Source organism: Xenopus laevis, chromosome 1L, assembly GCF_017654675.1.
Source record: "Xenopus laevis strain J_2021 chromosome 1L, Xenopus_laevis_v10.1, whole genome shotgun sequence".
Taxonomy (NCBI): Eukaryota; Metazoa; Chordata; class Amphibia; order Anura; family Pipidae; genus Xenopus; species Xenopus laevis.
This window is the reverse complement of record NC_054371.1, coordinates 194,508,676-194,521,618: the sequence shown is the minus strand read 5'-3', so window position 1 is coordinate 194,521,618 and position 12,943 is coordinate 194,508,676. Positions and strand designations below refer to the sequence as shown.

Sequence of the window (12,943 nt, the reverse complement as noted above, 5' to 3'; positions counted from 1 at the left end):
GATTTTCAGAGGGAGACTGTCACTAGCTTTGGTCGGACATAACTTTCGTACGATTGCTGTCAGGGGCAGAACATCGGCTGATCTATTCTTTTGTACTTTATTTGATCGGAATGGTTAGTGGCAGGTCGGGAGATGGGGAAGTCAGATCGTACGATGATTCGTACAATCGGATCTTTGCGTCTATGGCCAGCTCTATAAGGATGTATAAAACAATATGTAAGTATTTTCATTAGTTTTTTGAACAGAGAGCATCATTTTTATTAAACCATCAAGCCTTGTGCAATCATATATATTCAGAGCATATGGACTACTGGATAAGGGCATATTTAATTACAGATAATATTATTATGAAACGTCTCTTGTTCCAGAAGAGTAATTGCATAATCTTCAAACATCCATTAGTCTTAGCAATAGAGGTCCTGTAACTAAACACTCTGTGCCATGCCTACTAAGGATCATGTTCGGAGTATTAATTACATGATGTGCAGACCAAGGCTAGATAACTTCCAAGTCACTTCTGAGTAAGTACTGTAACTGTTACAATTTTCTCTACAGAATTTTGCTATGGTACATACATGTAAGTAATGCTTTAAATAGAAAATAATGTCAAAATGCTTTGTTGTTTAATTTAATTGTTTTGCTGTTAGTACAAGGGTGCAGAGGGTCGTAAGGTTTAAATATAGTACCAGCATGGGAACTGAATTATTAGTAAGAGCCTAACGTTGTATGTAATTACTACTGACCATTTTCTCTAGCTTGTGTTTTGATGCTTTCTTTATTTCTTTAATCAATAAGATATATTAATGTAAATTGTGTTTTGCTTATTCTGGTACAATGTAGATCTAAGATAATGCATAAGGAGCTGCATTCCTTTGCAACTTAAGAAAGCAAGCTTTAAAGTTTTATATTTTCATAGAGGTTACAAACTGATTTGGGGTAACATAAACTGAATAAGGCTGAAAGTGGGACATTTCTTTAAAGGAGAAGGAAAGCTACGGAGGCATTTTATTGCCAATAGATTAGCTGCAATAGTGCAAGCTAGAATGCTATATTTATTCTGTAGAATGTTTTACCATACCTGAGTTAAAAGCTCTAGAAGCTCTCTGTTTGTTTAGGATAGGAGCTGCAGTATTAATGTGGTGTGACATCACTTCCTGCCTGAGTCTCTCCCTGCTCTGGGCTCAGATTACAGTAGAGAAGGGAGGGGTGGGGGGGAGAGGAGCAAACTGAGCATGCTCTTGCCCAGGGCAATGAGGTTTAAGATGAAAACAGGAAGTCTGATACAGAAGCCCATGTGTACACAATAGAAGGGAAGAAATGCAGTGTTTCTTTTGACAGGGGACTCAGAGCAGCACTACTTTGGGGGATTACTGGTATATTTAGATGGACCTTTCTGATAAGGCTTACTTAGTTTTTACCTTTCCTTCTCCTTTAAGAATTTGGAGATTGGAATACAGTGTGTATCTTTATTCTGCCATTCCTATCCACTGTGACTAATGGATATTTTGCTAAGCATGCTACATGCCAAACAGTTCACAGTGCCGTAGTAGATATTCAGGGACACGTATTTGCCTTTGCATGCTACCTGCCATTAAAGCAAGTTCCATTAATTCTATTAAAATACACATGGATCTTAACCTGACCCAAGCAGATGCAAGAAATGTGTGGAAAGTTCAATTTCATTGACATTTCTGCAAACACCACACATATTTTACATTGAGTCGAAAGTCATTCGACTCCCTTAATGTTTCATTTCAGTTTGTTCTTTAGAATTATGTCATTGCGTGTCTTAGTCTAGATTACTAGAAACTAGAGGACTCAGCGTGATTAACTGGTTGGGGTGAGAGGCGTTTTGTCATGGCAGTTTGTGCAGGTATGTGATCCGTTATCCAGAAACCCTTTTTCCCAAGCTCTGAATCATGGAAAGATCGTCTCCCATAGACTCCATTTTATCCAAAAAATCCATATATATGAAAATGATTTACTTTTTCTCTGAAATAATAACACAGTACCTTGTACTTAATCCAAACTAAGATATAATTAAAACTTATTGGATGCAAAACCAGCTTATTGGGTTTATTTAATATTTACATTATTTTCTAGTAGACTTAAGGTATCAAGATCCAAATTACACAAAGATAATTTACCTTGAAAACCCCAGGTCCCCAGCAATCTGGATAACAGGTCCCATACCTGTATTTATTTTTAGCTCTTAAAAGTCTTCAAGTGTTAAAAGTCTTCAAGAACTGGACTGTGATAAAATTAGTGAATCTACACCCCATAAACATGTGCCTTCCACTTTTTTTCTCTATAATATTCGATATTAGACTATACTCTGATGTTTATTGTGTCTTGTATTATTTTGTTTATCAATAATGTTTATTATGCATGAGGAACCATACTAACTTTGCCTTAAAAGGAATTACGCTACTTTCTCACAGTACAATTGTGATAACCTGCCCGGAGTTGAATCAGGGACCTTATGTTCCTGGGCTGTCTGCATTACCTGTGCTCTATGTGAGCGGATGGCTAATGCCCTGCTTCACTCCTATGGCTATGCTTGGTAATTACTAGTAAGCATGGCTTGTTTTACCTGTTGCCACAGATGCTTTGTGTAAGCCATTTGACTGGCGATAAAACCCCTTAAGCTGCTGTAATTAATGGCCCAGTATAGGTCTATTTAGGTTGCTCCTGGATGCGATCTGTTGTTGTTTGACCTTGCCTGTCCCTGTTCCTGAATCGTCTGCCGCCTGTCCTGACCCTTGCCTGTACTTTGACTGTTCCTTCGGATCCTGCTTTGTACCTTGATTTTTGATTTTTGACCTGGCCTGTGACCCGACTACTCTTCGTCTCCTGTATCTGTACTGCCTGCTCTCGTTTGGTATCTACTCTGCCTTGCTTCTTGTTCTCTGTTCCTGTACTATGTGCGGTTCCCTTGTCTGCCCAGAACTTTCTTCCTGGTCCTCTCATGTTAAGACCTGGCAGCACCCAAGTAGCGGAGGGCTCCTCCTGAAGCGAAAGGTGGCTGTTATAGGCGCAAGATTGAGCCGCAACCAGGACTTTGGGGGTTTGTTCTGGGTTTTGGGATACCGATCTATGTAATCTTGTAATAATCATCTAGTAATAATACTTGGATGTCAGTTGTGGTGACCAGTTTTGGCACATTATTCTGAGATTGTTTTGAACTCACTGAAAACTTGTTTGTGGGTGCAAAGTGCATCAGCAAATAAGGAAGTGCTGAATGAATTGATAGAACAATAGATTGTGGCTAGCCAAATGTGATCAGTTGTACAGTATCCATCTTATCAGTGATAGACTGGATAATGTAAAGAGTTGGCCAGTGTAGTGTATAGCCATAATAAGTCTAATAAGTCCCTAATAAATTCATACCCTTGTTTTGTAACAAGCTGTCTAAGGATATCACCTTTATATTTACAGGGATGCCCTCTGTTTCTATTCTTGCTATTTTTGAGTTAGGATTTTTTATCGCAGCTATATCAGCGGAAACACAAGTTCAGTTTGCTGGTCAAACAGTTTTTTTTGTAAATGAAACAAGTACAACAGTCATACGTCTTGTTATAGAAAGGACGGGAGTGCCTGCCAACATCACTGCAATTGTCCAGGTAAGTGGCTCTGGCTCTACTCTATACATGTGTTTATCACTTGCTCTGACACTGCTATTTCCACACATTGCTATTTTAACATTAAAGCTGAAACTGACCTTCTGTAGAGATGACTGTAAATTGTAACTTCCAAACATCAGATATTTGCCTTCTATTCAATTATTGCTGTTCTGATTATACTTGACTAGAAAGTATTACCGTATATACTCGAGTATAAGTCGTCCCGAGTATAAGCCGAGGTACCTAATTTTACCTCCAAAAACTGGAGTATAAGCCTAGGGTGAGAAATGCAGCAGCTTCTGGTAAGTTTCAATCAAAAAATTGAGGGTTTCTGCTCCCATTGGAGGTGCCGGCGTCTCGTTTTTGGATGCCGGCGACCATTCTTGGACGCCGGCGAATATTCTTGGAGACTATTCTTGGACGCCGGCGACTATTCTTGGATGCCGGCGACTATTCTTGGACGAGTATACTCGATTATATACGGTATTACTGATTTGTTACCAAGGAATACTAGATTGAGGCACACTAAGGGGCACATTTACTATTGGTCGAATATCGACGGTTAATTAACCCTCGATATTCGACCCTCAAAGTAAAATCCTTCGACTTCGAATATTGAAGTCGAAGGATTTACTGCAAATGCTTTGATGGAACGATCGAAGGAAAAATCCTTCGATCAAACGATTAAATCCTTCGAATCGAACGATTCGAAGGATTTTAATCCACCGATCGAAGGATTTTCCTTCGATCAAAAAAAGCTTAGAAAGCTTATGGGGACCTTCCCCATATGCTAACATTGGTGCTCAGTAGGTTTTAAGTGGCGAAGTAGGTAGTCGAAGTTTTTTTTAAAGAGACAGTACTTCGACTATCGAATGGTCGAATAGTCGAACGATTTTTAGTTTGAATCGTTCGATTCAAAGTCGTAGTCGAAGGTCGAAGTAGCCAATTCGATGGTCGAAGTAGCCAAAAAAAACTTAGAAAGTTAGTTTTTTTCATTCGAATCCTTCACTCGAGCTTAGTAAAGGTGCCCCTTAGAGAAGAAACGTACAGCAGATTTTTTTTATATATTTCATATTTGTGCATAATCCTTTAATACTATCAGGTCAGAAAGAGATGCTTGGTAGCTATAGAATTAAATCTCTGATTCTTGTAAGGGGTTCTGAAGAAGGCACAAGATAGCATTTGACATGGCATCGCAGTATGGCAAAGTCCAGCACAAATAATAGGGAAGTATGAAAGGAAGAATAGTATGCTCAGTTTCATATTGATACGAAGGAACTCAACAGTACCCTCTTTGGAAAATCATCTGCCTTTCATGCATAGTTGCCTTTTTGGGGTGGGGATAATAAAACATTGTATCTGATACAAATAATAGATTATTGGTTCTTATTCCAGCTGGAAGGTGGAAATACAGGTGACTTTGTGGAAAGTGTTACTGCTACTTATATACCTGACAGTGAAACTAACCGCACTGTCTACATATCCGTATGTGATGATGATATCCCTGAGGAAGATGAAACCTTTAAGTTCCTCTTAATATTACAGGTAACAAAGAAGCATGTTTCCTAATATAAGCTATCGGCAATAGAAACAATGAATCCAAACTGCTTGCGCACTTACATATATAATCTTCATTCTTTATTCTCAGCATGCTTCATTGGACACAAAGCTTGGATCAGCGCAAGTGGCAAGCGTTACGATATTGTCAAATGACAATGCCTTCGGAGTCATATCTTTTAATATGGTATGGAGGGCGTTCACTTATTAAAGACATTAGATTATGAAATATTATAAGCATATACTAAAAATTCAGTGTATGATACAGTTGGGGCCGATTCACTAAGGGTCGAATATCGAGGGTTAATTAACCCTCGATATTCGACTAGGAATTAAAATCCTTCGACTTCGAATATCGAAGTCGAAGGATTTAGCGCAGATAGTTCGATCGAATGATCAAAGGATAATTCCTTCGATCGAACGATAAAATCCTTCGAATCGAACGATTCGAAGGATTTTAATTCAACGATCGAAGGAATATCCTTCGATCAAAAAAAGTTAGCCAAGCCTATGGGGACCTTCCCCATAGGCTAACATTGACTTCGGTAGCTTTTAGATGGTGAACTAGGGGGTCGAAGTTTTTTTTAAAGAGACAGTACTTCGACTATCGAATGGTCGAATAGTCTAACGATTTTTACTACGAATCCTTCAATTCGAAGTCTTAGTCGAAGGTCGAAGTAGCCCATTCGATGGTCGAAGTAGCCCAAAAAAACTTCGAAATTCAAAGTTTTTTACCTTCGAATCCTTCACTCGAAGTTAGTGAATCGGCCCCTTAATATTTTTTATGTTATATAAAATACATTTATATATATGTTTATGGTTATAAATAAGGAGTCTGCTTATAAAAAGACAGATTCAGCATTGATCATATTTTGATGGGATATTGGGAAACAATGATTTAAATGATTAAACCTGATAAGAATATTTTCCCAGCTGAACACTGTTAGAGAATAAGCAGGCGCCAGTTCGCAGTAATTTGATTTCTGACTAGAGAGCAGCACCATGGCTGTATTGAAGTTAACTATCACTTTTTAAATACCGCTGTACAACACAAACATGAAACATTTAGCCTTTAACATGTATATTATAATTACAACTGATATTATATTGTTTGCCATTTGAGTGTAATCTATAGTGAAGGAATATGACAGAATCAGTGGGCAGCTTGACTCCCTGCTTTGTCTGTGGGATCTCTCTGGATCCATAGCTCTTTACACTTCCTCTCTCCGTCTGATCTTTTACCAGTATTATTTTTTTTCTCCTAGACTCCTTTCATCACTGTGAGTGAGCCACGGGATAAAAACCTATCAGTGCCTCTTAGACTAATTAGGGAAAAAGGAACGTATGGAACCGTGACTGTGACTTTTGAGGTGAGTTTCCAACAGTGATCTACAAGGCTTTTTTTTCTGCAAAGTTTGCTTAAAAATGAATGCTTCAGTAATTAGTTATTATTGTAGAGGCTCTGACCACCAATCATAGCTTGAGATCCCTTCAAAGGAATGGTTGCCTTAAAAAAACCTCCAAGGGATCATTTACTGTCATTAAAAGTAAAACTTTACCCCCAAATTAAAGTAAAACTTTACCCCAAAATGAATACCTAAGCAATAGATAATTTATATCATAGTAAGTGGCATATTAAAGTACCTATCTGTAATATATATTTAAATATAATTGTCCATTTATTGACTCATAATGTGACTTAACATGAATGGTTTGTTTGTGTGCACCATGAATCGTAAGATCCCAGGGGGCCCATAGTACCTAAAATGACAATTTTATACTTAGGGTTACCCAATGGCAATACAACTAAAAACTATATTATCATGAAAATGGTTTTGAACTATTAAACGAGCTATGTAATTTGAATTAATTGCAATTGAAGTGTTTAACAGAGAGGAAAAATCAGCAAGGTGTAATGTTTGGTTGTTTTAATTTATTGCACAAGACACTTTCGTTGAGGTTTATGTTACCCACATTGTAATAATATCCATTTGTGAGAATCACTATTACAAAAGCCACCTTTCACTTGGTTTAAATTTTAATTGAAATAAATTATATAAAAGGTGGATATTCATATATAGTTAGCAGAAATTTGTAGATTTTATAAGTAATTTGAATATCTGTATAAGCCTACATTTGGGGGCACATTTTCTAAGCTCGAGTGAAGGATTAGAATAAAAAATACTTTGAATTTCGAAGTATTTTTTTGGCTACTTCGACCATCGAATTGGCTACTTCGACCTTGAACCACGACTTCGAATCGAAGGATTCAAACTAAAAACCGTTCGACTATTCAACCATTCGATAGTTTAAGTACTGTCTCTTTAAAAAAAACTTCGACCACCTAATTTGCCACCTAAAACCTACCGAGCACCAATGTAAAACCTACCAAGCACCAATGTTAGCCTATGGGGAAGGTCCCCTTAGGCTTTCCTAGCAATTTCTGATGGAAGGAAAATCGTTCGATCGATGGATTAAAATAGATTTTTCCTTTGAAAGTTCGATCAAATGAATTGCGGTAAATCCTTCGACTTCGATATTCTGTTAATTAACCCTCGATATTCGACCCCTAGTAAATGTGCCCCTTAAGTATAAATAGTTTAAAGGGGGTTTTTTGTATACTGTACAAATAATTCCCCCCTAATCTTTTTAGTTTGGTTAGAACAAACTTGGTCACTAGTAATCGTCTAATTAGTTTTTGGATTAGTAGAGAAATATTACTTATATATATTATTATTATTTCAAGAGCCAAAATTATTGTTTGATAGTAAAATATCCTTGACTTGTTTTGCCCAAAATTATGATCCTCGTCCTCCTATGTGCAAATAATGAACTTTTGCCCAGTCCAAGTTAGGAGAAAGTTTTGCTAATGTTTCATGACAACTGTGGATACAGTAAGATACGTTTGTTTTGTGCCTTTCCTTTGTAGATAGAAGGAGGACCAAATCCACCTGAAGAAGATCTCATGCCAAGTAAAGGAAATATTACATTTTCTACTGGCACCTCCCTCCTGATTTACAATTTGACTGTATTAGATGATCAGGTAAGCAACTTACCTTTTTTCTGTAGACAATGGGTATAAATATGTGTTTAGTTTACTATTAATAACCATAAAGATATGTCATGAAGACCTTAAATAAGTAGAATTCAGCAAATGTTACCTACGATGCTACCCTCTATATTAGAAGCTGAGACAGCATCCAGCAAAGCATCCAGAAACTCCACCCCCAAGCACCTATTGGTCAGCAAAATAAAACATAGTGGCAGAAATTGTACCAATGCTGTATGCAATAGTTTCCCTTTCTCCAGAAGAAGCTAAAGCAAGTGATGAGGGGCCAGGAGCCATATAGTCAATTGTGGGATATGCAAATTTGCTCTATATTCTATTCCTTTAAGTGCACCCTGAAAGCCAGTTAAGGGTAGATTTGGGAGGAACCATTATTTGATACCACAGGTTTTTTTTGTAGCCAAAGCAAGATGACTTGCTTGAGTTAACATTGTTGAGTTAAAAGGGGTCCTGCTTATTGAGTCTGCACTTTGTTATAGTCCTGTGAATGTTTATAATTTTATATATTATTAAAAAATATTATTATGATTCATTTCTTAGATCATGTCATACTTCTTATTAAAATATTTAATAAGTAAATTAAATGAATGAATGTTTTAGGAGATAATTATCACTGTTATGTTTTTCTAGATACCGGAAAATGATGAAAACTTTACATTGAAACTGACAAGTGTATTTGGAGGCGCAGAGATCAACTCATCAAAAAGCATAGTGCAGATCACGATCAGGAAAAATGATAGTCCTGTGCGTTTCAGCCAGATATCTTATATGGTGCCAGAAACACCACATGTCATTGTTATTCCAGTGATTCGAGGAAAGGATCTTACTGACACCATAGTTGGCTCTGATGATGGTGATGTGTCTATTAAGTACAAAGTTGTGGTACAAAATACCACTGCTAGTGCATCGCTTGGCAAGGATTTTGCAGATCTTCAGCCAAATAATACCATTATCTTTCCTCCAAAAGTATATGAAGTTCTTCTAAGATTTCAGATCTTTGATGATAATAGCCCAGAAATTGCAGAATCCTTCCAGATCCTATTGGTGGTGGATACACTACAAGGAGATGCTGTGTTATTGTTTCCAGATGTCGTTACTGTAACTATTGAACCTAATGATAAACCCCATGGTGTCTTATCAATCAATAGTGCTCTTTATGCGCAGCCTGTCATCATTGATGAAGACCAAATATCAAGGTAAGATCTAGAAGAAATGTGTTTCTTAATAGCAAGGGCAGTGGTTAAGGGGACAAAATGTAACCATGCTCAACATGAAACCAAAAATGCATGTATATATTAATTTGTGTTAATAAACAGTGACCATAATAAAAATTGCTATAGGTAGGGGATCCGTTATCTGGAGACTCATTATGAAGAAAGCTCCAAATTACGGGAAGGCCGTCTCCCATAGACTCAATTTTAATCAAATAATTATTTTTTAAAAATGATTTGCCTTTTCCATGTATTAAAAGAAAACTATACCCCCAAAATGAATTGATCAACAGTTTATATGAAATTAAGTGGCATATTAAAGAATCTTACCAAACTGGTATATATATTTAAGTAAATATTGCCCTTGTGACCTAGCGTGTATGGTTTGTTTGTGTGCACGTTGAATTCTAGGATCCCAAGGGGCGGTCTTTATTTTTTTTAAATGGCAATTTTCTATTTAGGATTACCCAATGGCACATGCTACTAATAAAGAATATTATTATGAAAATGGTTTATTACATGAAGGGTAGTTAGGGTTTTAAATAAGTGCTGTTTTATTTAATATATTTATATAGAGACCTACATTGTGCAGGGGGGTATAACTGAACAGTATCTTGATCCCAACTAAGATATAATTAAAGTCAACAGGATTGTTTTGCCACCAATGAGGATTATTTAATAATAATTTATTTTTAGTAGACCTATGGTATAGAGATCCAAATTATAGAAAGATCCCTTATCTGGAAAACCCCAGGTCCCAAGCATTCTGGATGATAAGTCCCATACCTGTACTTCCTCCTGGAAATTAATTCCTCAATATCTTGTTCCCAGTTTTTTTTCTGTTGGATGTGGCAGGGTAGTTTGGGGAACTTTATTATGTGCCATCCACCTAATAGAGAATAAAAAAGCAGAGCATACATGTTTGTGTGGGGAAATACTGTAGAGGTTCGATATGAACAGCACCACAATTCTTGTAAAAATTAAAATGCCTTTATTGCTCAAGTGTAGGGCATTACCGCAACGTTTCAGGCCTCATTTGGCCCTTTTTCAAGCTAGAGATACTGTATACAACAGCAATTGGAAAGGTATGCTGTTACTGTATAATTCAGTAATATAACGGGACTTTGTCCCTAAATACTTTGTCTACATATTGCAAAGTGGAGTCTGGCAAGCTTTCTTTAAGACCCAGAAAGACGGTCATTATTGAAGCGTGTTGCACAAGTATAATGGGAGGTAACTCATTAAAGGAGAAGGAAAGGTTAAAACTCAGTAAGCTTTATCAGAAAGGTCTATATAAATACTCTAGTAAACCCTCAAAGTAATGCTCCTCTGATTCCTCTGTCAAAAGAAACACAGCATTTATTTCCTTCTATTGTGTAAACATGGGCTTCTGTATCAGACTTCCTTCTTTCAGCTTAAAGCTCCAGTGCACTGGTTTGAGCATGTTCAGTTTGCTCCTCTCTCCCCCTCCCTGCTGTAATCTGAGCCCCGAGCTATCAGTGAGCAGGGAGAGACTCAGGCAGCAAGTGATGTCACTCCAAACTAATATGGCAGCTGCTATCCTAAACAAACAGAGAGCTTCTAGAGCTGTTTACTTAGGTATGGTAATGCATTCTACAGAATAAATATAGCATTCTAGCTTGCACTTTTTGGCTTATCTATTTGCAATAAACTGCCTCTGTAAATTATCCTTATTCTTTAACTAAAATGTTGTTCCCCAGCTAGTGTGACAGCACATCAGCACATTGGCTTGTTAGATGGGCAGATTTGCCCTCATTTCTATTGAAAAAAATGGAAGTGGCAATACTGCATACATTCTGGGTGGTAACACTTAGAAGTTAACCAAAAATTTAGCAAAGCAAGTATCTCTAACGAGCACAAAACTCAGCATGAGAGAATGCAATAAACGAGATAAAGAAGAAGATAAGCAATCATTTTAATATCATAGATCTATGGACCCGCACTCCAAATTCAGTGAAATTGGAGACTGATGTCTCAACCTCAATGAAGGTGTTTTTCAAAACAAAACAGGTTGTCTTCAACGTCTCCAAATAAAAATATTGCTGTAATATATATAGTATAGATATACAATATATATATATATATATATATATATATATATATATATATATATATATATATATTGTGTTATTTTAGCAGCTGGTCCACCCATTGCACAGTATGCTGATCATTTCATGTACTTGTATGTGATTCATATTCAATTTATACCAGCTCTCTCTGTATTTGTATAAAAAGGTACATAGTTTTTTTTTTTTCAAATGTTATAATGAAAATCATTAACTAATAGGGGAAAATAACTTTATTTCATCATAATAAAATAAATTAAGTTGTTGCCCCACCACCTCTTCTTGATTATTAGGTATGATGGAATTACTATTGTGAGAAATGGAGGGACCTACGGAAATGTGTTTGTCAACTGGACTATACAGAGAAATAGCAGTGATCCCTCACTTGTGACTGCAGACCTATTTCCAAGTTCAGGAATGCTTCAATTTACTCAGGATCAAATGATAGCGAGTCTTCCTCTAACAATCATAAGTGATGATTTTCCAGAAGAGGCAGAAGCTTATAGTGTACGATTATTGGCTAATACTGTACAGGGTGGTGCTGAAGTGGGATTTCCAACAGAGGTAATTTAATGCTATGTTAAACTTGTACATTTGCATAGGCATACATACTGCAATATAAATAAAGTGATGCTCTTATGTTTGAATTAGGTATGGAAAAGGTTGCAACTACATTAAACTATTTTATATTCTTATTATGATTAGGCCTGGAAGTTATGGTTAGGTATTACATACTCCAAAGAATAAATTACTAGGGGGCCGATTCACAAACGGTCGAATATCGAGGGTCAATTAACCCTCGATATTCGACTGGGAATTAAAATCCTTCGACTACGAATATCGAAGTCGAAGGATTTTAGTGCAAATAGTAAGATCGAAGGATTATTCCTTCGATCGAACGATAAAATCCTTCGAATCGAACGTTTCGAAGGATTTAAATCCAACGATCGAAGGAATATCCTTCGATCAAAAAAAACTTAGGAAAGCCTATGGGGACCTTCGAATTACGAACCTACGATTCGAAGTCGTAGTCATAGTTGAAGGTCGTAGTAGCCCATTCGATGGTCGAAGTAGCCCAAAAAACACTTAGAAATTCAAAGTTTTTTTACTTTGAATCCTTCACTCGAAGTTAGTGAATCGGCCCCTAAGTGCACTACAGCACAAAATGCTTGTTTTTGCAATGTAGGGGCAAATTTACTTACCTCCCAAATTGCGCCAGCGACTGCTTTGCTGACATCGCAACACTTCGAAAGGCGTAGAGTTGCCAGGACAACGCTAATTCACTAAAATCCAAAGTTGCGTCCAGGGCGCCAAATGCTAGCTGCACTAGTGTTACTGTGGCAAGCAGAGCGAAGTAGCGCTAGCGTTGCCTAATTTGCACATGGCGGGAAGTTAAAG

At 37.0% G+C, this 12,943-nt stretch overlaps 1 protein-coding gene across 1 annotated transcript in view; it reads left to right on the top strand.

The window, feature by feature from the left end:
• The first annotated feature begins 3,440 nt into the window (after positions 1 to 3,440).
• Positions 3,441 to 12,943, top strand: part of LOC108695679 (adhesion G-protein coupled receptor V1) — a 208,008-nt gene continuing 198,505 nt past the window's right edge. The window contains exons 1-7 of the mRNA XM_041568538.1: positions 3,441 to 3,623; positions 5,019 to 5,168; positions 5,272 to 5,367; positions 6,446 to 6,550; positions 8,110 to 8,223; positions 8,878 to 9,443; positions 11,839 to 12,109. Coding sequence (XP_041424472.1) covers positions 3,441 to 3,623; positions 5,019 to 5,168; positions 5,272 to 5,367; positions 6,446 to 6,550; positions 8,110 to 8,223; positions 8,878 to 9,443; positions 11,839 to 12,109 — 1,485 coding nt within the window. The remainder of the gene's footprint in view (positions 3,624 to 5,018; positions 5,169 to 5,271; positions 5,368 to 6,445; positions 6,551 to 8,109; positions 8,224 to 8,877; positions 9,444 to 11,838; positions 12,110 to 12,943) is intronic.